At 35.4% G+C, this 22,012-nt stretch overlaps 1 protein-coding gene across 1 annotated transcript in view; it reads right to left on the minus strand.

The window, feature by feature from the left end:
* LOC129241974 (uncharacterized) overlaps positions 1–22,012 on the minus strand; it is a 109,097-nt gene that overhangs the window by 71,514 nt on the left and 15,571 nt on the right. Inside the window, exons 8-10 of the mRNA XM_054878521.1 lie at positions 19,231–19,444; positions 1,257–1,525; positions 571–639 (exon numbers count right to left, since the gene is read on the minus strand). Of these exons, the coding sequence (XP_054734496.1) occupies positions 571–639; positions 1,257–1,525; positions 19,231–19,444 (552 nt within the window). The remainder of the gene's footprint in view (positions 1–570; positions 640–1,256; positions 1,526–19,230; positions 19,445–22,012) is intronic.

The following is a 22,012-nucleotide window of genomic DNA, read 5'->3' on the forward strand; positions in this document are numbered from 1 at the left end:
CGTAAATAAATTTCGAAGGGCATAAATAACGGCAAAATGCAAATAAGTACATGAGAAAACAATAAATTGGAATTGAAATAAGAATATATAATTATGAAGCGGTTACTGTAACTGTCGGTATAGGTGTATATAATATTATAGGATTGACATTTTTTTATTAAAAGGTTTCAAAACTAACTTTAAACAGTTTCAAGCCACCCATACCACCTCTACACTAACCACTTCATCCGTCATAGGAAATAAGATAACTTCCATGAACAGTTAATATAGTACGTTTTGATTTTATTAAAATTAGAAAGATAAAGGCTTCCTTCGAGTTATTTATACGAAAACGATTAAGATATACTAAATGTAGGAGTATGTAACTTTTTATCGTTTGACGAGCGTGCGAAGGCGAATATGAGCTTTCATTAATGGTATGAAACGAACAAGATACACATTTGCTTAGTAGTTCACACATTACAAAAACAAAGCAGCAATGTTGGTTAGTTACAGTTATTTATGCGAATATTCGTATATGCGAAGAGTGATTTCAATGGCAAAAATTGTTGAGACGTTTTTTAGACTTACAACATAGGCCGACGAAGAGGGTACCGAAAACCTCGATCCGGAACTACCGCGTGCACCAAAACCATACGTCTATTCGAGGAGGAAGTGTAGAGGGCATTTACCATTTACCAATTACCATATCGTATATGTAGTTGTTATGTGGTGAAATATTAAGTAGTAAGTAAATGAGAAAAATAATTCCGAATTTCAATACTGATGATAAATTAAGTTTTCTTCTTTTCGTTTTTTTTTAAGAAACAATAAAAATTAGCTTCTTACTAACTAAATAATGTCTGCGGTCTGTCAGTTTTAATATGAACAATTTATGGAGCTATGCGATAGTAAAGCGTTTGCATAGAATGTGTATCTTTTTTTTTGAATTCACTAAATGGACGAACTATTTATGCAGGTATATGTATAAATTTACTTGTTTTGAGAAAGTAAAATTTCACTACAAACAGTATACATCTATGAACATTTTTTTTTTATTAATCACAATAAAAGTAGCACAGGCAAAACAAAAATTTTAAACTCATTAAGCATCTTTGCAATGGATTCACCAAACAAAATAGAAAAACGAATCAATAGAAAACAAACCGAATTCAATGAACAGGGTCAAAAAATATAAATCAGCGAGCGCGCATACAAATGTAGACGCTGTAAGATGAATTGGAGTTGTATGTGGTGCAAGGAAGGCGACTACTTACAGTAGGCGGGGACTGATTGATTATCGAGCCACGGCGTTCCTTTGGTCCAATGCTCGAGTGTCGGCGTGTTGGCAGTCCAGAGCCTGGCATTCTACCAGGAGAGGATGCATACGATGACGCTATGCGTGTTTTCGGTTTTATCAAAGTGTTATCCGAGAGACGCCAGTTGGGGAATGCTTTAGCAACACGCGGGAAGTTACTATCGGGCGATGATAGCGAGCAACCGAACCACGAACCTCCCAGCATGCCTGAACCTGTAAATAAACGAGCTGCAAAAATTAAAAATATTCGAATCAACATATCGCCCACTGATGGCTGCGCAAAATATGGTACATATGTGGTACACATATCTGTAAATATGTATACATATATGGATAGAGGTTTAACTTTGTTCACTTCTGTTAGTAGTAATACTCGACACATCAAAGTCCCTAAACAAAATTAAGCCCTGAAATACATATATACGTAGGTAATGCATTAACTTCGCGAAGCAACAGTCGGCTATGGCGTACGCGCCTATCCCTAATAACGGAAGACGAGTACAGTTGGAAGAAGCTAAAGTTATAACAGAAGACGAGTACAGTTTGATGTAAAAAAAAAAATTGTAATTAAATGGAATACCCTGGACTTTTATTCCGCCATTTAAACAATAGCGCAAGAAAAAAAAAGCTAATGCGAGGGGTTTTTGCATTTCAAAGCTTAGCTATTCGGCAAGATTTTAATATAATTTGAAGGAGTCTCTAAAGAGGGCGCGGTTATGTTCAAAAATATGGTTAAAAATCATCAATTCTTGCTGTTACATCAAAAAAAAATCAATCGATCGAAGTATTTCATCTTTGTAGCTAAATTTTGAATTGTTTATTTTTGTTCTGCCACAATAAAATAAGTTAACGCTTCTGAATCGTTAAGGTCATTCTATGAGCATATTAATATAAAATGGTCTGTATTTTCTAAATGGCAAGTATTATTATATAAAAATATAAGTTAACACAAACAAAATTATAAACTCCATTTATTAAAGTAAACAAAATTATTAAATTCATTTTATTCATTTTATGCTGATATGCAACTTTTTCATTTCACCTAATTTAAGTTTAAACTCTTTTATATAAATTTCGCAATAATTATTATTTGACACTTTTGTTTACCTCAATTTGGTAATTCTTGCGAAATCAATATTTGCAATAAATGCATGTTTGCTCACTTGTGACATTAGAATTTTAACACTCCCTTACAAAAGGTCGCATTTAAGAAGGGCGAAAAAAGTGAAAAAATTGAATACCTTTGAATAAAAATGGTAGCAAAAAAGTTTCCTTTCTACTTAAATTATAAATGATACAAACGGAAATTCCCAGAAATGATATTAAAAAAAGGTTATTAAGTTAAACCCAGATTGATATTTTGTGAATGAATTTTCAAATTGGAAACTGATCACGAAGTTGGGAAGTTTTGCTAATTTTACCTATTATATTACCTAAGCATTATGGCCCTAATGAAAGCCTTTCAGAGGAGAAGCGAATTCATCATAAATTGAGTTGACTAAGAACAAGCTGTGAGCATACTCACGTCCACGTAAGTTTCTAGTTTTGACCCCCAAGTCGACATTATTCTTACATTCCTAACTACTTGACAAACTAGCCCGGGCATGAAACACCAAATGATAGAAAATGTTGTTTATAATAATATCGGAGGCCCCTCGACAGGCAATGGCACACCTCCGAGTGTATTTCTGCCATGAAAAAACTCCTCATAACCTCTCTCCATCTGCCATCAGTAGGCTGCGATTAACTACATATTGTTAAATGGCCTCTTTTTTGTACTTATGTACCTTTAAGGTAACCTAGTAAGTACTCCCCGAACCTGTATTTGAAAGGCATCGGATTCAAATTGTCAAAGCGTCCATCTTTCTTGTTGCCCCAAAAATATGCTTTATGGTATCCCGATTTAAGCTGTATGTCAGTATGTTTTCCACATCGTGTTGGTTATTCACATACCGAGCAAGTGCTTATACACCCTTTTGAAAAGGAAATGTTTTTTCTACAAATTTTACTTTTCTTCCACTTTTGCAAAAATTTCTATAGTTAGCAACCCAGTGTCTTGCTAAGGGAGCCGATTTGTGAAGAGGGAATGAGAAAGCTGCTTACTGAGCAAACCTTTTATTATTGAATAATGGGTTACCATAATAGTATAAAGTAAGAAATTTGTAAATTTAGTGGCAGTTTTAAGAATAACTCGAATAAAGTCGGTCGTAAAGACCTTAAACAAATTTTTTTTAGCTTTTTCATTTCGTAAAAGCTTAAGTGGCGCCCGAGCAGTATAATTAGCCCTTAAAATTCGGTTTTTGGCCCCTTAGTAGCATAAAGCAAAACGGTGGTACTACGTGCCAGCCTTACCGGAGGCTAAAAAAAGTGGAAAAGGAGAAATCCTTATCTAAATAAATATCCATAGAAAAAGTGACTTTAAAATAGCTATCCTTAAGATAGGAAAAAAAGAGAGTTAAGATTGACATTCCTTGAAAAAATAAATGATTTTCAAAATATCCTTAGGAAAATTAAGGATCTAAAGCAATAAAGAACTAATTAAAAAAATAACTTTAAGAAAATATGAAAAAGTGACTCTACTTAAAGAAAAATTTTATGAAAAAAAGTGAATTCATAAAAAATCTATAAAAAACCCCCAAAGGAAAAATCTAAGTGTAAAGCCAACCAACAGAGGTCCTGAAATTTCATCAACAAATTTAGCCGTAAATATCTAAGAAGGACGAAAAGGCAAAATTAACTCAACAAAAGTCCTAAATACTCATCAGGGAAATTAGCCTAATAACATCCCAAAAGAAAATCTAAAGAAGAAGGAAAAGTAACGACAAGAAACAGAAGTCATCAAAGCCCATCTACAAATCAAGAAAAAAATAAGAGAGGAAAAAAGCTCTGTTTGTGAAATCATTTACACAAAATTATAATAGAATTCTAAAAACCAATTATAAGTATAAATTAGCAAACGTCTTTTTTAATAAAACAATTCCGTTTTTAAAATAAAAAATCGCATTTAAAGTTAAAGTGGAAAAATTATAGAAATAAAAAAAAGCAAATCAAAATAATTTGATTAGGCCCCCTGTGCTTCCTCAGAATCCTAATCCCGGTCAGTTAAGCATAGACTGCGCTCATCTCTAGGATATCGACTGAAATATTAAGAAATCAGAGACCACAGGTAGTACAAGTGGTACTAAACCCAAACGTAGATCCGAGGGACGCTGTGGACCAGGTAATTGACGACGGACATAGGAATAATTTAAGGGGTTAGGGGTAGTCAGAGGCCCGAAAAAATGATGATTTTCACGAATTTTTTTTTGCTACTTAATTAATTTATTTAACAAAAATAAAAACATAGCATAAAAACATCATGTTTTAACTTGACTTCACCAAAATTTCAAAAAAAAAAATTAATAATTGCAAAAGTTATCGCGGTTTGTGTGAAGCCCGTTTCTCCAGAAGTCCCTTGCGGTGAACATCACAAGTCCTTGCAGATTCATCTAAAACCAATCGGACAAGAAAAATTAGTTTTATTAATAGATAATCTTGTGCCTGATCGAAGCTTTTTTTTTCAAAATGAACAAAATGGCGGCCTCAGAAATTTTTTCCAGATTTTAGAAAACAAAACCAACAGTTAATTGTTAAAAAAAAATCGAAATTTTTGAAAAAAAAAATCCTTCGATCAGGCACAAGTTTTTTATGTTTTTCAAAAGCTGTATAAATTTTATTGAAATCTACGTAGCGGTTTTTAAGTTACAGTGTTCACCAGTTTGAAAAACATAGTTTTGAGAAAAACGCATTTAAAGTTTTGCTATCGGCTCCGGAGCGGCCGAGCGCCCTTTCTTAATTGTTGAATAACTTGAAAAGTATTTGTCGGATTCACTTCAAATTTTTCCACAATATTTTTAAAACATTATACTTTAAGAAAATGCAAAAAAAAAATAGATTTTTTGAAAATTCTGACTACCCCTAACCCCTTAAAGGACTTAGACAAGATACCCGACGTAGTCAAATGCCTTAAGGAATTCTCAGGGCAACCAGGAGAATTCAGCTCTTGGAAAAAGAGCGTGTACAGAATACTTGCCATTTACGAACCCATCAAGGAAACACCCAAGTACTTTGGAATTCTAAGCATAATCAGAAATAAAATAACGGGCAATGCGGACATTGCTTTAGAGTCGTACAACATGCCTCTAAACTGGGCCGCCATTTCAAAATGACTTATGGCACATTATGGTGATAAGCGAGATGTGTCAACGTTGGAGCACCAGATATCAACGCTGGTGCAGGGAAATAAAACTGTTTCCGATTTTTACCAGGATGTTTACACACACCTTTCACTCATCTTAAATAAAATAGGGTGTTTGGAAACAAGCAACGAATCGCTCATATTGTTACCAAAGTCGTATAGGGAAAAGGCCCTCGACACATTCATCAGGGGCTTAAACGGAGACTTACCCCAACTCCTAGGTATGAAGGAGCCCGTCAATTTACCCCAAGTCCTACATCTTTGCCTAAAACTGTAAAACCAAAGTTATAGGTCAGGTCATACGCATCACGTAAAAAAATATCAAACCCCACAATTACCTCCCAGAAAACATTTCCATCCAAATCAGAACATGCCTCAAATATACCAACAGGGATGGCAACCTAGATATCAGACTTTCCCACATAACTCGTATAACCCACCAAGACCCCCTAAACCACAACCACGGCCAGAGCCGATGGACGTAGATCAGAGCCTACGGTCAAGACACATTAACTATATGAATCGACCCCATCAAAATCAGAATAATTTTTCAGGGAAAAGACCACCTTCGGTACAGAACCAACAGAGAAAAAATCAAAGAACATTCCATATAGACACCAAAAGTAACCCTACCGAAGAAGACCCTTCAGAACTAACCGACGTCTATTTTTTAGCTTATTGAGCTCTTCGTTGCCCTAGTTCGAAGTGAGGACGGAGAGCGGTAACATTCTCAAATTTCTTGTGGGCACGGGATCCAGCAATAACTATTTACAACCGCATCTAGCGAGGAAAAAAATTGAAAATGAAAAACCGATTTTTGCAAAATCAGTGGTAGGAGATATAAAGATAACATAATTTGCATTTGTTAAATTATTTAATTTGGAAGAAAAAATAAAATTTTTTTTAATGCCATCTTTAAAAACTTTTCACCATATCTTAGGAAATGATACGCTTAGAGAATTGAATGTTGTAATCCATACGGGGGACAGTTTTATGACGTTGGAAAATGGAAGGAAAATAGGTCTTAAGCAATTGGAAACAAAAACAGTTAACAATATAGAAATTAAGTTGGATAAACTAACAAATGGGCAAAGAAAGGAGAGGAATGCTATTGTAAAAGAACATGCAAAACTTTTTTCAATGAAAAATTAACTTATACAACAAAAGTTGTTGGGAAAATTTGAACTGAATCAAATATTCCAGTTTACACAAAGCTATATCCATACCTTGCATCTTTAAAAACAGAAGTTGAAAGACAGGTAGAAGCACTTTTACATGATGGTATTATTAGACCATCAAGGTCACCGTACAATTCACCCGTGTGGATTGTACCCAAAAATCAAGATTCAGCGGGGAATAAGCAATACCGCATGGTAATCGATTATCGCAAGCTTAATAAAATTACAATCGCGGATAAATACCCTTTCCCTGAAATAGCTGAAGTAATAGCACAGCTTGGCAATAGCAAATTTTTCTCAGTGCTTGATTTGAAAAGTGGTTTTCACCAGATTCCACTAAAAAAATCTGATACTGAAAAAACAGCCTTTTCAATAAACAACGGCAAATATGAATTCACACGTTTGCCATTTGGCTTGAAAAACACCCCATCCATTTATGTCAGCAAATCGGAGATAGAACACTTTCAACATATAAAAAAGATTACTAGGACATTGGAAGATGCCGATATGAAGGTGCAGCTCGACAAATGTAATTTTTTTAAGAAGAACGTGGATTTTTTGGGTTTCGTTATATCCGAAAACGGTGTAAAAACCAATAGAGTAAAAGTGGAGGCGATCCCAAATTTTCCACAACCTAAAACGTTGAAAGAACTACGTAGTTTCCTGGGTATGTCAGGGTACTACCGACGTTTTATAAAAGACTACGCAAAAATTGCAAAGCCCCTGACATCCTTTTTGAGAGGGGAAGGAGGCCGAATATCCAAGAATTAATCGGCAAATGTGAAAATTTTCCTGAACAAAGCAGCGTTATAATCTTTTGGTAAAGTAAAAAATTCTCTTATGTCTGAGGATGTTGTTCTCGCATATCCGGACTACGGAAAGGACTTCGAACTGGTAACCGATGCTTCCAATTTTGCAATCGGTGTGGTTTTGTCGCAGAATGATAAGCCTATAGCATTTATATCAAGAACTCTCAATCAAGCGGAGGAGCATTACGCCGCGAACGAGAAAGAGATGATAGCCATTATTTGGGCTTTAAACGCACTCAGAAACTATTTATATGGTTCGGTCAAGGTCAAAATCTATACAGATCATCAGCCATTAACATATGCGCTTAGTAATAAAAACCACAATAGCAAGATGAAACGGTGGAAAGCAATTCTGGAGGAATATAACTACGAATTGCTCTACAAACCCGGCAAAACAAACGTAGTTGCAGATGCTTTGTCCAGAATACCACCCCAGGAATCACCGCTTAACACACTATCAATAGCCACAAACTCTGACGTGAGTTCATCGCACGGTTTAATATTGAGCATAGAAGCCCCTATTAATTCATTTAAGATCCAGATCTTTCTAAAAACAGACGCAACTTCTACTTACCAGTTTAAAATTGTGTTTCCAACTTACCATAGACATATAATTACGGAATCAAACTATTCCGAAGAAATTCTTATCTCTATTTTAAAACGTTATCTTAATCCTTCAGTTATAAACTGTATAAAAACGGATGAACACGTAATGGGAAAAATTCAGCGAGTGTACCCCTTGCATTTTAACAAATATAAAATTAGGTTCACGCAGGTGGAAGTCGAAGATGTCACCGACATTCAACACCAGGAAGACATAATTGTTAGATTTCATAATAGAGCGCACAGAAACGCTAAGGAGAATAGAACGCAAATTTTGGAAAAATATTATTTCCCAGCGATGGCAAACAAAATTAAGAAAATTATTAAAAACTGTAAGACTTGTAAACTGAACAAGTACGACCGGCACCCTCCAAAAATGGAAATACAGCCAACATTCATTCCTAAGTATCCTGGTCAGTTAGTCCACCTGGATATGCTATTGATGGGGAAAACACTAATTTTGACAGCTGTGGACAAGTTCTCAAAATATGCAACGGTAAAATTAGTGTTTGAGTCAATAGTGTTTGACAATGAGAAATCTTTCAATTCTGATTCCATTAATTTTATGATAGAGAATGAGTTAGGAAGTACAATTTTTAGAACTTCCTCATACACTAGTTGCTCGAATGGTCAGGTAGAGCGATTCCATTCTACATTGCAAGAAATTATGCGTTGCCTACAGGTTGAACAAACTCATCGTACATTTCAAGAATTACTGGACAGATCAGTAAGGGAATACAATTATTCCATTCATTCAGTTATAGAAAGGAAACCTATAGAAGCATTCTTTGGTCGACGTGTAAGTAGCGATCCTAATTTGCTGGAAAAGGACAGAAATGAGACAATAAAGAAACTTTCAGACAAACAAATGACTGACTTAAATTATCATAACGCGAAAAGATTTCCGCCAAAGGAATATAGGCAAGGAGAAGAGATTTTTGTCAAATTAAACATAAGAGTAGGAAATAAATTATCTGCCAGATATAAAAAGGAAATAGTGGCAGAAAATTATAATACAACTATTAGGACGCAATCTGGTCGAATTGTGCATAAAAATAATATCAAACAGTCTTAGGAATAAAATCAAACTTCATTATTTTTTTTTTCTCTAACAATGTGGCCTTTAATGACTATTTTAACTTTAACTACATTAGTACATACCCAGCAGATTCATATTCACGACCTAACTAACAATAATGGATATATACTTATCCAGGTAGGAGGAAAAAAGACGATAAAAATTACGACAAGAGACCGTTCTTATAATCTCTGAGAACATAAAGTCCTTGAAGGCCACAACATTTGAGGACAAACGAATTTTTGATTCAATTAATAAAAATCTTATACTATTAAAAGCAAAAATAAGCAGTCTACACGTACATTCGAAACAAAAGCGAGGCTTGATCAATGTCTTAGGGAAAGGACTAAAGTTTATAGCGGGATCCATGGACAGTGACGACGAAAAAGAAATATACGCTGCAATAGCAAACATACGAGATAACGAGCGTAACACTACCGCAACGCTGAGTGAGTTTGTACACATTAACACAGACATGACAGAAGAGATTAGAAATATTACAACCCATATCAACAGCCAGCAGACACTCATTAGCAGCTACATAAATAAATTTAAAGACGAATCACTAAACAGGGTGGCAACTTTAGAGGACGAAGTAGAGTTTATTGAACAGACATACAGAATTGACAACGATATATCCCTCCTACAAAACCACATCGACGCTATTGGACAGATCATTTTTTCCTGCAAAGTAGGCATAATTCCTTCCGATATACTCACGGAAAAGAAAATCAATTTAATTAGCGACTATGACAGTTACAGCAGACTGAAAATTACGGTCATGACCGAAGATAGTAATATGTATATCTAATACTAACATTACTGATACCTCAATTCTCCAGGAAAAAATTATCCAGAGTAAGATTTGTCCCTATCCCGAGTGCAGCGAACAAATCCTTAATTTTGGATACATATGACATATTGGTTGATAATGATACCAACATATTTAAAGCAAATATTGAAGATGACTTAGAAAAGAATTTGCTAAAAATAGAAAATATATGCATGGAAAATATTTTAAGGTTCCGGGAAGCACAGTGCGAGCTAGAAACTGTGCAAGAACCCTCCGTAATAGAAGTAATGCCAGGAATACTTGTATTTAAAAATTTCAAGGAAAATATTACTCAAGATTGTAATGAATTAGAAATAAAACATACAGGCACATTTCTTATTAAATTTGTAAACTGTAATGTAACTACACTAAACACAATATACACTAATATTAATATAAAAATTAATGAAACTTTTATCAAAAATCATAGAAAAGAAAAATATTAATAAACTAGATCTTAAGCTTGAAAGTCTGTATGTTAATCAATCAAACAACGAAGACAACATAAAATTGTTAACTTATAAAAGTAAAAATACACACATAATAAGTTTAAGTTCAGGCATTATAATGATATCATTTTTTATCCTAACAATATTAATTATCTACTACAGAGTTAAGCCAAAATTTTATATTGCAAGAGACAATGTTGCAAATAGTATCTATTGATACAAATAAGCCATATCTTCAGCTTGCAACAAAAGAGCCTAATTCTTCCCCACCTAAGCCACCACGATTGTGGTCAATCGACTTGAGAGGGGAAATTATTAAATTCATTTTATGCTGATATGCAACTTTTGCATTTCACCTAAGTTTAAACTCTTTTTTATAAATTTCGCAATAATTATTATTTGACACTTTTGTTTACCTCAATTTGGTAATTCTTGCGAAATCAATATTTGGAATAAATGCAAAGTCAGAATTAACCGGAAATCACGCCACCTCTTTAGTAGGTTACCATAATAGTATAAAGTAAGAAATTTGTAAATTTAGTGGCAGTTTTAAGAATAACTCGAATAAAGTCGGTCGTAAAGACCTTAAACAATTTTTTTTAGCTTTTTCATTTCGTAAAAGCTAATTTTTGTGTAGAACGATTCATGACATTTATGTTTCAAATGTTGGCGGCAACCTAAACACCAATTTTGAATGACTCCAACCGGAGGATTTCGGACGGTATCTCGTGAATAACTTTAGTAATGTTGGCTTAAAATGTCTCAATTGAAGTTTGTTTATCCTCAAAGCATTTATGACGCAGTAAATCCAATGTTTCACGAATTGTATGGCTTGTAGCTTGTAGCTTGTTGAAACCAAATGTTTTACAGATAACGAGCTTCAATCAAAGTCAAAACTCGCCATCAAAAGCCATTTGTCATGGCGCGATAAAGTTCGTCATTTACTGTTACATTGGCGCTAGCCTCGTCTTTCAATAATATGGGCCAATGATTCATCCAGCCTATAGGCCGCACCAAACAGTTATTTTCAATGGCTGTCCTTGACTGACTTCGGGGGGCTCTTCAGGCCAAATATGGCGATTTTGCTTATTGGCGTAGCCATAAAGCCAAAAATGTAGGGTGACCTGAGCACTCGTTGAACACTTTTCACAGAGCGTCGATTTTAGTAATATAATTGTACGATTTATAAACGTTGTTGGACATAAGTCTTTCCATGATGAAATGCCAATGATTTAGTTTGACAGTACTCACGTGAGATCTGTCAAAAATGAACCCATAAGAAGAAGTACCTCGAATCTGATCACCTTTTACTTATAAGCAAGGCAACCGTAGCATTTTGAATAGAATTTTGCTCATAGCCGAAACAGTCACTTGGACCATAAATACAAATTAGTCTTTTGTGATGTTCGCTGTGACGAACGTCAGCTATGTTTTGGTTTTAAAGATTTGTATTATAACAGAAATTTCTGGGGCAAGAAAATAAAATATAATATCAGGAAAACTTGAATTACTCTTTTTGTTGTGATTCTTATCTCATTTATCAAGGACTCATTTGACCTATGTATGTTTTACAACGCAGATGAGGAAAATTGCCAATGAGTTCAATAACATGAAAGGTACTGAAAAAACGCTTATAAATTCAAGTCAATCGATGAATGATTTAACGAGGAGTAGCGGATAAACAGCTACTGTGGTATCACAATGGATCGGCAACTATCTAAGTGAGTTGATTTAAAGACTGACTGCCACTTCAACCTACCAACCGAGGTCGCAATGAAAAATTTCATCGTCCGCTTTAACCTGTGTTGTCTGAAGAAAAAGAAATAAATTATTTTTACGGAAAATTTTTGCGAAAATGGTTTAAAATTGTTTTATGATCGATCTTCAGCTCCTTGGCGATGATACGACTACTAACATACCGGTCAACTTCGATTATTTCTGTGATCTTATCGATATTTTCTTTAACATAAAAAATGCCTGAACAGAATCGACGAAACCAAAGCGGCACCATAAACACCATCCACAATTTCAGTGGCCTGGCTTGACAACGAGCATAAACTTTTGAGTGTTTGAACGATATTTTACGAGATATCGATCATTACAGCCATCTACCGAGAAAATAATAGATTTTCTATTCCTTTATATGTATAGAGTTGTACTCTTACGAAACCATGCCCTTATACAGTTCATCGTCTGTTATAAATGCCAGATTTTCGGTCATTCTCATATGTAGTAGACAGAACTCATTGTAGTAGACAGAACTCAACCGCTTGGCTAAGTTTTCATATACATCTGTTATATGAATACAAATTAAAAAACTCTTCACTCTCTACCAGAATTGCATTTTTTCCTTTCGCTCTTAAACCACTCAATTTCGTTTATTCGATGCCACTCTACTATAATTGTTTTAAATTTATAAGCCCACAATTTCTTGAGATACAAAGATATGCCCATTTGCTTATCGTTGTTTTAGACCTTGTCTCTGGACTGATTGATTGTCAGGGCCTTCTTGAACCGATATTATTATTATTAGGCTACTGCACACTGCTACTGAAAGGGATGTATTGTGCAAAGCCTGCTGAGGTACCCTATATTTTAAGGCTTTTTCAGAATTTTAGCACATTCTGGGGCTTATTGTTCCGCAGTTTATACGGGTGCAGGGTAATACCTGATATTGAGTCTAACTGAGGTGGGGAGCAATATGTGTACGAAGTTTGGGCGAGTTTTATTGAAAAAGGTAATATATATATATATTTCTCTTTTTTTTCAAATACCTCTTATCCTGTTATATCGCATCCTCATAGTGTGTCTATAAAAATTATGATGAAGCTTAAAGGGAGATCAGCTTAAGCCTTTGCCTTGCCCTTGACCTTACAAGGCAATTTTACAATGACACTTTTATTGATATTGCAAGAGTGAATACAGTGGTGCGATGCACTTAGCCTTGCAGAACCATTGTACCGTGCACGTATTGCACAAATTACCATCTTTTGCATCGCATGCTTTAATTGTATTGCAATAAGCAATTGATTACGTATATGCACTGTAGGACCATTAGTCCGGAATAACTTGAAATCATACTGCTAGTAGGTGATAAAGTTATGACTTTTGCTTGTTTTAAAAATCCATTGTATTAAAAGTGCGTATCCAAAAGGTACAATTTACCATGACTCTGCTGCATAAATCTATCTGAATCTGCAATGAACTGGGCTATTACATCTTATTGATATAAACCTACGACTTCACAAAACCCCATAAGAAAAAGTCTAGCGGAGTCATATGCTCGCTTTGATTTTACAGTGCTTTCAGTGCTTTAGGTTGGGTTGGGTTAGCCAACAAAGACAAAGCACTTGGTGGCCCTAAGGCCGATTATGATACCCGCATCTGATTTCTATCCTCTAACTAAGTTGCTTATACCACTTGGGTCTGTTAAAGAAGGTAACTAGTCCCTCCTCAGATATTTTCCACGGCTTCAAAGAAATAATCACCAAGATATTTAGTACGGCTATTTTGAAGTGCAGAAAAATCACAGAGGAAGTGTTGTACCCTCTCAATGTCTTCTTCATCTTCACAGCTCCTGCAGAAGTCATTGTGATGTACGTTCATTAGCGCAGTGACACGTTATAACACCTGCGAGGACGCTGGTACACAGAGCAAAAAGTACCTAATAAAATTAATAAGATTGCCTTCATGAACAGTTTTAGGACTCAGAGGTAGTCAAAATGTGTGAAACGAAAAAAATATCATGCGAAATTCTCTTTGATTTGATTAAGAAATTTTTATTGATATTATTAATTGCAATTTCTTCTTAATTTTGTAGCAATTCTTTTTGAACGTGTTATTTATACGAAAATCTTCTCATTTCCTTTCAAAATTTCTGAGAAAAAATGAAAAGAGAGAAAACTTCTTATTTTTTGAAGGTATCTTTATGAATATTTTTAAAAGGAAAATTTATTTCAGTAGGTTCTGTTTTTATGCGGTAGATTCATTCCGCAAGAAACAGCGTAAAAAAAACACCATAAAAAAAGCTACTAGTTCTATAGTAAAACTATAGATACGTTTCAAATGCTAAAACCGCATAAATCTGAAATAATGTAATAAAATCGCATAAAAAAGGGCACTAGTCCCATATTATAACTATAGATACGTTCCATAGACCGCATGAATCTGTGATGAGCTTTTGCTTAGCTGGTTTAGAATCTTGTTTATATGTACAATTCCCGATAGGTCGACATGCATTTTGTAATTTAAAAAAAACCGCACTATTTCAAAACCGCATAAAAAAAAGCCGCATAAAAACAGAACCTACTGTAATTAGATTTTTAAAACTTAACTGTAGGTTTGCAAAACTCAACATGTTTTGTTTCGTATTTTCTAGTAATTGGCATACATGAATCAATTTACATATGTGCGTATGTAAATATATTCATATCAGTGAAATGCTTACTTATGTAGCACAACATAACGGTTCCTTGCATTCCTTTTTTATTTCTATGAAAGTAGAAAATACTTATTATATTTTCAGTATCAGTTTAACAAGCAAAGAGTGTGGATCAAAGTGCTAATTTTTCAGTGTAATTCGGAAACTATAGAACGAAAGTGTTGGCTACATCACAACTGCAGTCCATGGGAACAGGTGATAACGTACTGGAAAGTCACATTGAAGACTAGAGTTGCAGAAATTAGAAAAAGCGTTTCCTTAGATGTCATCTTTAAAGCTTGGACACGGTATAGTGACTACAATGGTTATGATCTCGTAAGTATCTGATACTAAGTATTTTTGTTTTTTATATTTATAAAATTTTATTCATTTCTTTACTAAATCGAAATAGACTCTGAAAGCTTTTACCCAGGTAAGGGAAACTCGTTGTTTCTAAAATTGGAATCTTTTTATATTTGTTGCGATGGCATAAAATGGAAAGCCTGCTCTTATATGAAGTGCGTTGATATTATCATAAAATTGTCATACGTTTTTAATACAGAATACTCACAATGAAGCAAACTAGTATGGACATTTTTGGAACAATATTTTTTTGAATTAAAATCCGAAGATTTTTCTTCCGTAGCACTTCACATTGGTCATATAGTAACAGTCTCTCAGAGCGATAATATAAATATTTATGAAATAATTAGATTTTTAGTAAAAAATAATAATGTCATGCTTTGCGTAAAAAAATGAGAAAATATAAGTTTATCACAAAAATATCAATCGTACAGGGTGGCTGATGAAAGCCGCTACCAAAAAAAAATTGAATAACTTTTTTTCTTTTTAAGTTATCTGTTCCATTTTTGTTTTAATTTGCAGATTGATCTTTAAAATTTATTAAAATGGATAACTGGGACACGCAAACAAGAATTTGGATAGTCCGCCGCTATCACGCACTGGAGTCCGTAGTTTTGGTACAGAGAGAGTACAGGCGGATGTTTGGTGGCGATCCCCCGAGCAGATGGACCATAATGAGACTGGTGAATAATTTTGCTGAGCAAGGAACAGTCGCAAGAAGGCCTTATCATCGAAACCCACCAGTTCGGACGGAGGAAACGATCGCTACTGTAGCTGCAGCTATACAAAGCAATCCAAGGGTTTCAACAAGAAGCTTATCTGCTCAACTTGGTGTCAGCCGACAGTCTTTGCAAACAATAATGCACAAAGATTTAGACTTATTTCCCTACAAAATTGAAATGATTAACGTACTGAATGCAGCAGACTTGCCGATTCGCTTGGATTTTCCCAGAAGATCCTGCAAATGGTGGAAGAAGTACAAAACATGTTAAACTGCCTTTTCATGTCTGATGATGCCCATTTCGATTTAAACGGCAATGTGAACAAACAAAATTGTCGAATATGGAGTACTTCTAACCCACAGATATTCCACGAGACGGAATTGAATCCTCTTCGCGTGACAGTGTGGTGTGCGGTTTCTTCACGCTGTATTGTCGGGCCTTATTTTTTTGAAGAAAATGGTCACACCGTTACTGTTACTGGAGACCGTTATTTGAAAATGCTGAAAGAATTTTTCTATCCAGAACTACGCCGAAAGAGAATTCCTTTCAACTCTGTGTGGTTTCAACAAGATGGGGCGACGTCTCACATAGCCCAGACTGTTATGACAGAGTTGCGACGAAAATTTCCCAATAAACTGATTTCAAGAAACTCCGAATTTCGTTGGCCCCCCAGGTCGCCTGACCTTACTGCACCTGACTTTTTCTTGTGGGGTTTATGTAAACAAGAAGTTTATAAAACAAAGCCAACAAATTTGGATGAACTAAAACAATCCATTCGGGCAACAATTGCGGCTATTCCTGTCGCAACTCTCAAAGCAGCAATGAACAACTTTTTACTAACATGCCGCACTTGTGTCAACGAGCATGGGGGGCATTTAAATTCAATTATTTTTAAAACTAGTTAAGCTACATTTAATAAAATTTAATGACCTTCAACTTGAAAAAAAAAATAAATGAATTCCATACACTAAAAAAAAGTTATTTGAGTTTCTTAATGTAGCAAAATTCATCAGCCACCCTGTATTTAATATGCAATTACAGCAATGTATATAAAATAATAAACTTTAAAGAACTAGATGGACTTAAAATATTAAGGTTGTAAAATATTGGCACTAAATATATTCAAAACAAATAATTTTTTGTATTTATAATAATACGTAATAATAATGTTTGCATAAAAATAAATAACCCATATTATTTTATAAATAAACTGAAATTTTATTTTTTGTTTAGGTATCTATAGGGGTAAATAAATAAAAGGTACTCCATTTAAAATTTGAAAGATATCTCTTCGAAAATATCAATAAGATTATCTTCTCAATAACTTGTGATATCTCTTTGGATATATTAATAGGAACATCTTATCGGTAATATATGATATCTCTATAGATATATCAAAGAGAATCTCTGATAATTTTTCGAAGATATCTTTTTCAAGAATTTAAGAAGTTCTATCTACAAATATATGAAGAGCTTCTTCTTGAAGAAAATCCATAGAGATATCATATCATTTTTGTTCTATTTTATTAGGTGATTTTGGCTCTGTGTAGATGAGGTATTGAATCCAAGCAGACATTTTGCCCTTTTAACATTAAGTTTTGGTCAGAGCGCTTTGGAAACCCTGCAGTTAATCGTCAGAGATGACCTTCTATTAGTTTCCGCTATTAGGCTCAAGTCAATCGCAGTATACAGTTCGTTTAGAGGAATGTTTATGTCCTCTACCACTCGCTGAAGGTAAAGCTCAGAGCCTTTCCTTGCACACTCAGCCGCTCTTTCATTTCCCTCCACTCCAGAGAGGCCGGGAACCCAACAAAGTGAGTTGTGTTGTTGGATAAGCGAGAGCAACCACTTGAACAAAAAGTGTAAGGTTTGCTGGAGGTAAGTCCATTAGTTGAATCGTTTTTGCTGCTTTGTCTATAGCGTAGATCTCAGCTTGCAAACACAAGTCCGGGAGTCAGAAGGAGCAATTTAAGGTGGTTTAACATGACATCATATTTATGAGTTTTGTATTTATTTAATAATATTTAATCATTTTTATATTTTTTCAAAGGCTTTAACCCTCGTTTTGCCCTTAATCTGCGGATTTTAGTTTTTGATTCAGTGGACTTTTTTCGACTGTTTCAATTATGCCAGGCACTTAACAGGTAGTGTTTGGAATCCATGCTTCGTTATGTTGGACTATCTTCTGCGTCTATTTAATTGCATAGCCGAAAGACATACCCGTTTTTAATGATGTGAAAAAGATTTTTTATTAATTGACACATTTATAAGTATATGTGTAGTATGTCTCAAAAGACGCGCCTAGGTGTTGTTTAAAAAAAATGCATGTAAAAACTAAGATTATTTCAGGTTTCGTAAGAATTATGTGTGAAAAATTACATCTTTTAAATGCTCACCATGATCACGTCTGCAGGCAAAATCAGTAAGAGCCCTTTTCTATTCCCGACAGAACTAGTTTCTTGAAATTTCTTAATCAACCTTTGGATTGCCGGCTCTTTCGGACAATTATTTCCATAAAGAAAATCATGAATTTTGCGATATGCTCTTCTGAAAAATCGATCATTTTCATAGATCACAATAAGGTTCAATAATGCGCTTTAAGCTTTGCTATCGTTTAAAATTGTATATCTTCCTACTGGACAAATAGCAAAGATAACATAAAAAAGGTACCGTCTAGGAATTATTCACTTTTAACATCTAGGCTTCACTTTTGAAAGATCTTTTATATACACCCTTCATTGAGTGTTTGACAGAAGTCTTGCTCCTATTTAAGGTGGTGTTTTGCTGTTTTTTCACAAATCGAGTTTTATGCCACCTTCGAACGGCAGATGGATTTAGGCAAAAGTTTTTTCACTTGAAAGTTTGTCATTGTCAGCCGAGGAGCGAGCGCTATTAGAAAAAAATGTTCTACGATTTTGTGTCATGCTTGGCAGGGTCGCATTAACTAAAAGTAGTTACAAAGTCGGGTACTTGAACTAAAATTAAAAAAAGGTGGACATATAGCGAAAAAAATCTGATAAAATTTCGCTTCTTGTTGTAGTTTATTATATTTGTTTTCCCACAAAACGTAAGCATGGCATGTATGGTACGAATTCATATCATTTGTATGGTACGAATGCATATCATTTGTACGAGCTAGTAAGTATGTGAGTATGCCTGTTTGCATTTGCATTTGATCTCGAATGCCTTTACATGTATAGTATGTGTGTGGGAAGAAGTGTGTGTTATATGTATGTACATACCTCCAGAGTTCTTCTGTGCCATATCCTCAGCACTGGATGTTTTCCGCTGATCGATTCGCAAATTGGGTATATGGAATGGTGGTGCATTCAAGTTATCCGAAGAGAATTGATGTCTGAATGGACGATGACGTTCCGGTGATGGTATTGACAGATTCTCAAGCTTCAATTTGTTACGTTGCTGTCGGTCAATTTGTTCGAGCATCTCTTGCAGCACCTGTTAGTACATACATGGAATATGGTATGATTGAAATGGAAAACGAGTAGTTGATGAAGCGAGTTTCGATAAAAAAAATGCATGGACATATACTATACATGTCTCCACACATATGCATGTTTGTAAATATGTAATATATAAACAAGAAATGCAAGAAAAAAACACTAATTGGAATTTCTGTATGCTTTTAACGATTTCGCAAATCAGTCACTGTATTCATGAACAAACATACACCTACACCTACACACATACAGTCGGGTTCACTTCATTAGATGCAATCATTTTTAAGGAATGATATTAAAGCAATCGTATTTGATCTAGTGAGCCAAGGATTTTGATAATTCAAGTGAAGACTGTGCTTTGTCGAAAAGAAACATGCATCCAAATATTTTTCCGTCTAACGGTAGTTCACAGCAGTAAAACTTCAACACAGGCAATACCCCTACCTTTGTAACTACTACAAGAAGGGAAGTTCTAGACATTACTTGTGTCAATGAACAAGGGGCGCAAATCTTACAAGAATGGAGAGTGTCTAAAGACAACTCCTTCTCAGATCATAGGTACCTAATGTACAATATTTCATTACCAACTAAGCAGTGCAAGCCGGTTATAAACCGCAGACGCACAAACTGGGGCGTGTTTGAAACCACACTGGCCAGCAAACTCCTTGGCGCGACATACCAAATTGACTCCGAGCTACAGCTCGACTCAGCGGTTGATGAGCTAACCTCAGCATTTCAACAAGCTGCGAAAGCAGCATGTCCTCAGAGAACAAGAAGAGGCAAACCGAAACCTCCATGGTGGTCCACTGATATAGCAGACCTTAGAAAGGAGTGCAGAACTATTTATAACGATATTATATTATATAATAAATATATATATAATTGACGCTTACACCCTTTTTGGGTAATTGGCGAGCTCTTCCTCCTATTTGTGGCGTGCCTCTTGATGTTGTTCCACAAATGAAGTTTAAAGCCGACTCCGAACGGTAGATATTTTTTTTATGAGGGGGTTTTTCATGCAGAAATACACTCGGAGGCTTGCCATTGCCTACCGAGGGACGATCGTTATTAGACAAAAATTTTCCTTCATGTTGGTGATTCACAGAGATTCAAACCTATGTAGTCCGAATTCCGACTACAATGTATGGTGTGACTACCATACACCAACCCATTCGGCTCCGTCGGCCGCTTCAGGGGATTAGTCGTCTAACTATGTATAGCCCTTAAGGTTCTAGCGAGCGTATTGTGCGAAATGCTGAAAGCCACCGTCAACCAATGGATTAGACCTTATCAGGTTTTAGACCTGGAAAATCTACAAGCGACCAAATATTCACAATACGCCAAGTTGTGGAAAAGACCCATGAAAGAAGAATCAACACAAATCATCTCTTTGACGATTATAAAGCTGCCTATATGCCGCGATGTCTAAATTTGGTATCCCCGCAAAACTAATACGACTATGCAAAATGAGGTTGCTCAATACCAGCAGCGTCGTCAGAAGGACCTCTTTGAGCCGTTTGATACCAAACGAGGTTTGGGACAGGGTGACCCTCTGTCGTATCACTTCTTTAACCTGATGCTGGAGAAGATCGTGCGAGCCGCAGAACTTAATCGTTCAGTCACAATTTTATATAAGAGCGTACAATTGTCGGCGTACGTCGATGATATTCATATCATCGGCCTTAACAAACGCGCTGTTAGTTCTACCTGTTCCAATATGGATAAAGAAGCAAATCGAATGGGGCTGGTGGTGAACGAGGACAAAACGAAGTACATACCTTCAGTCATCAAACAAACAGCCCGCGCACTCGCATGTTGGCACCCACGTCACTGTTGACAGTTATGATTTCGAGGTTGTGAGAGACTTCGTTTATCTAGGAACCAGCACTAACATCGATAACAATGTCAGCCTTGAAATCCGACGTAGAATCTCTCTTGCCAATAGGTGCTACTTTGGACTAAGTAGGCTATTGAATAGTAAAGTCCTCATGTCCGTACTAACGTATGGCGCAGAAACATGGACGATGACAATATCCGATAACGTGTCGCTTGGAGTGTTTGAGAGAAAGATTCTGCACAAGATTTCTGCTTTACGGCGACGTAGACATAGCGCAGCGAATATAGATCCAACGGCTTCGTTGGCTGGGTCATATCATCTGAATGGATACAAAGACCCCGGCTCTGAAAGTATTCGATGTGGTACCAGCAGGTGGTAGCAGAGGAAGAGGAAGGCCAATCAAGAAGAAGAAGCCCAATCTACCGAGTTTAGTCTTCACAGTTTCTAGTGATAATAATATAACATAAAGCGACTAGATAGCAGTAGTTCTGCCAATTGCTGTCAAAAGATTCAGTATATCCAATCATATTACTAAGCGTCGGTTCACCCTTACCGGACTCCAAGAAACTATTAAAAAATATGGTCGAAATTCCGGCTCAGTTGCAAATACGTAAATATAATTTAAAACTATTCTTCCGAGGAGGCCTATTTTCAGCTTTGGCGGTTATGTTAACATTGGCGCTATTAGAGCGAGAATAATATACGAGTGTTCCTTCAAGCATTAATGTA

This window comes from Anastrepha obliqua, chromosome 3, assembly GCF_027943255.1.
Source record: "Anastrepha obliqua isolate idAnaObli1 chromosome 3, idAnaObli1_1.0, whole genome shotgun sequence".
NCBI classification, from domain to species: domain Eukaryota; kingdom Metazoa; phylum Arthropoda; class Insecta; order Diptera; family Tephritidae; genus Anastrepha; species Anastrepha obliqua.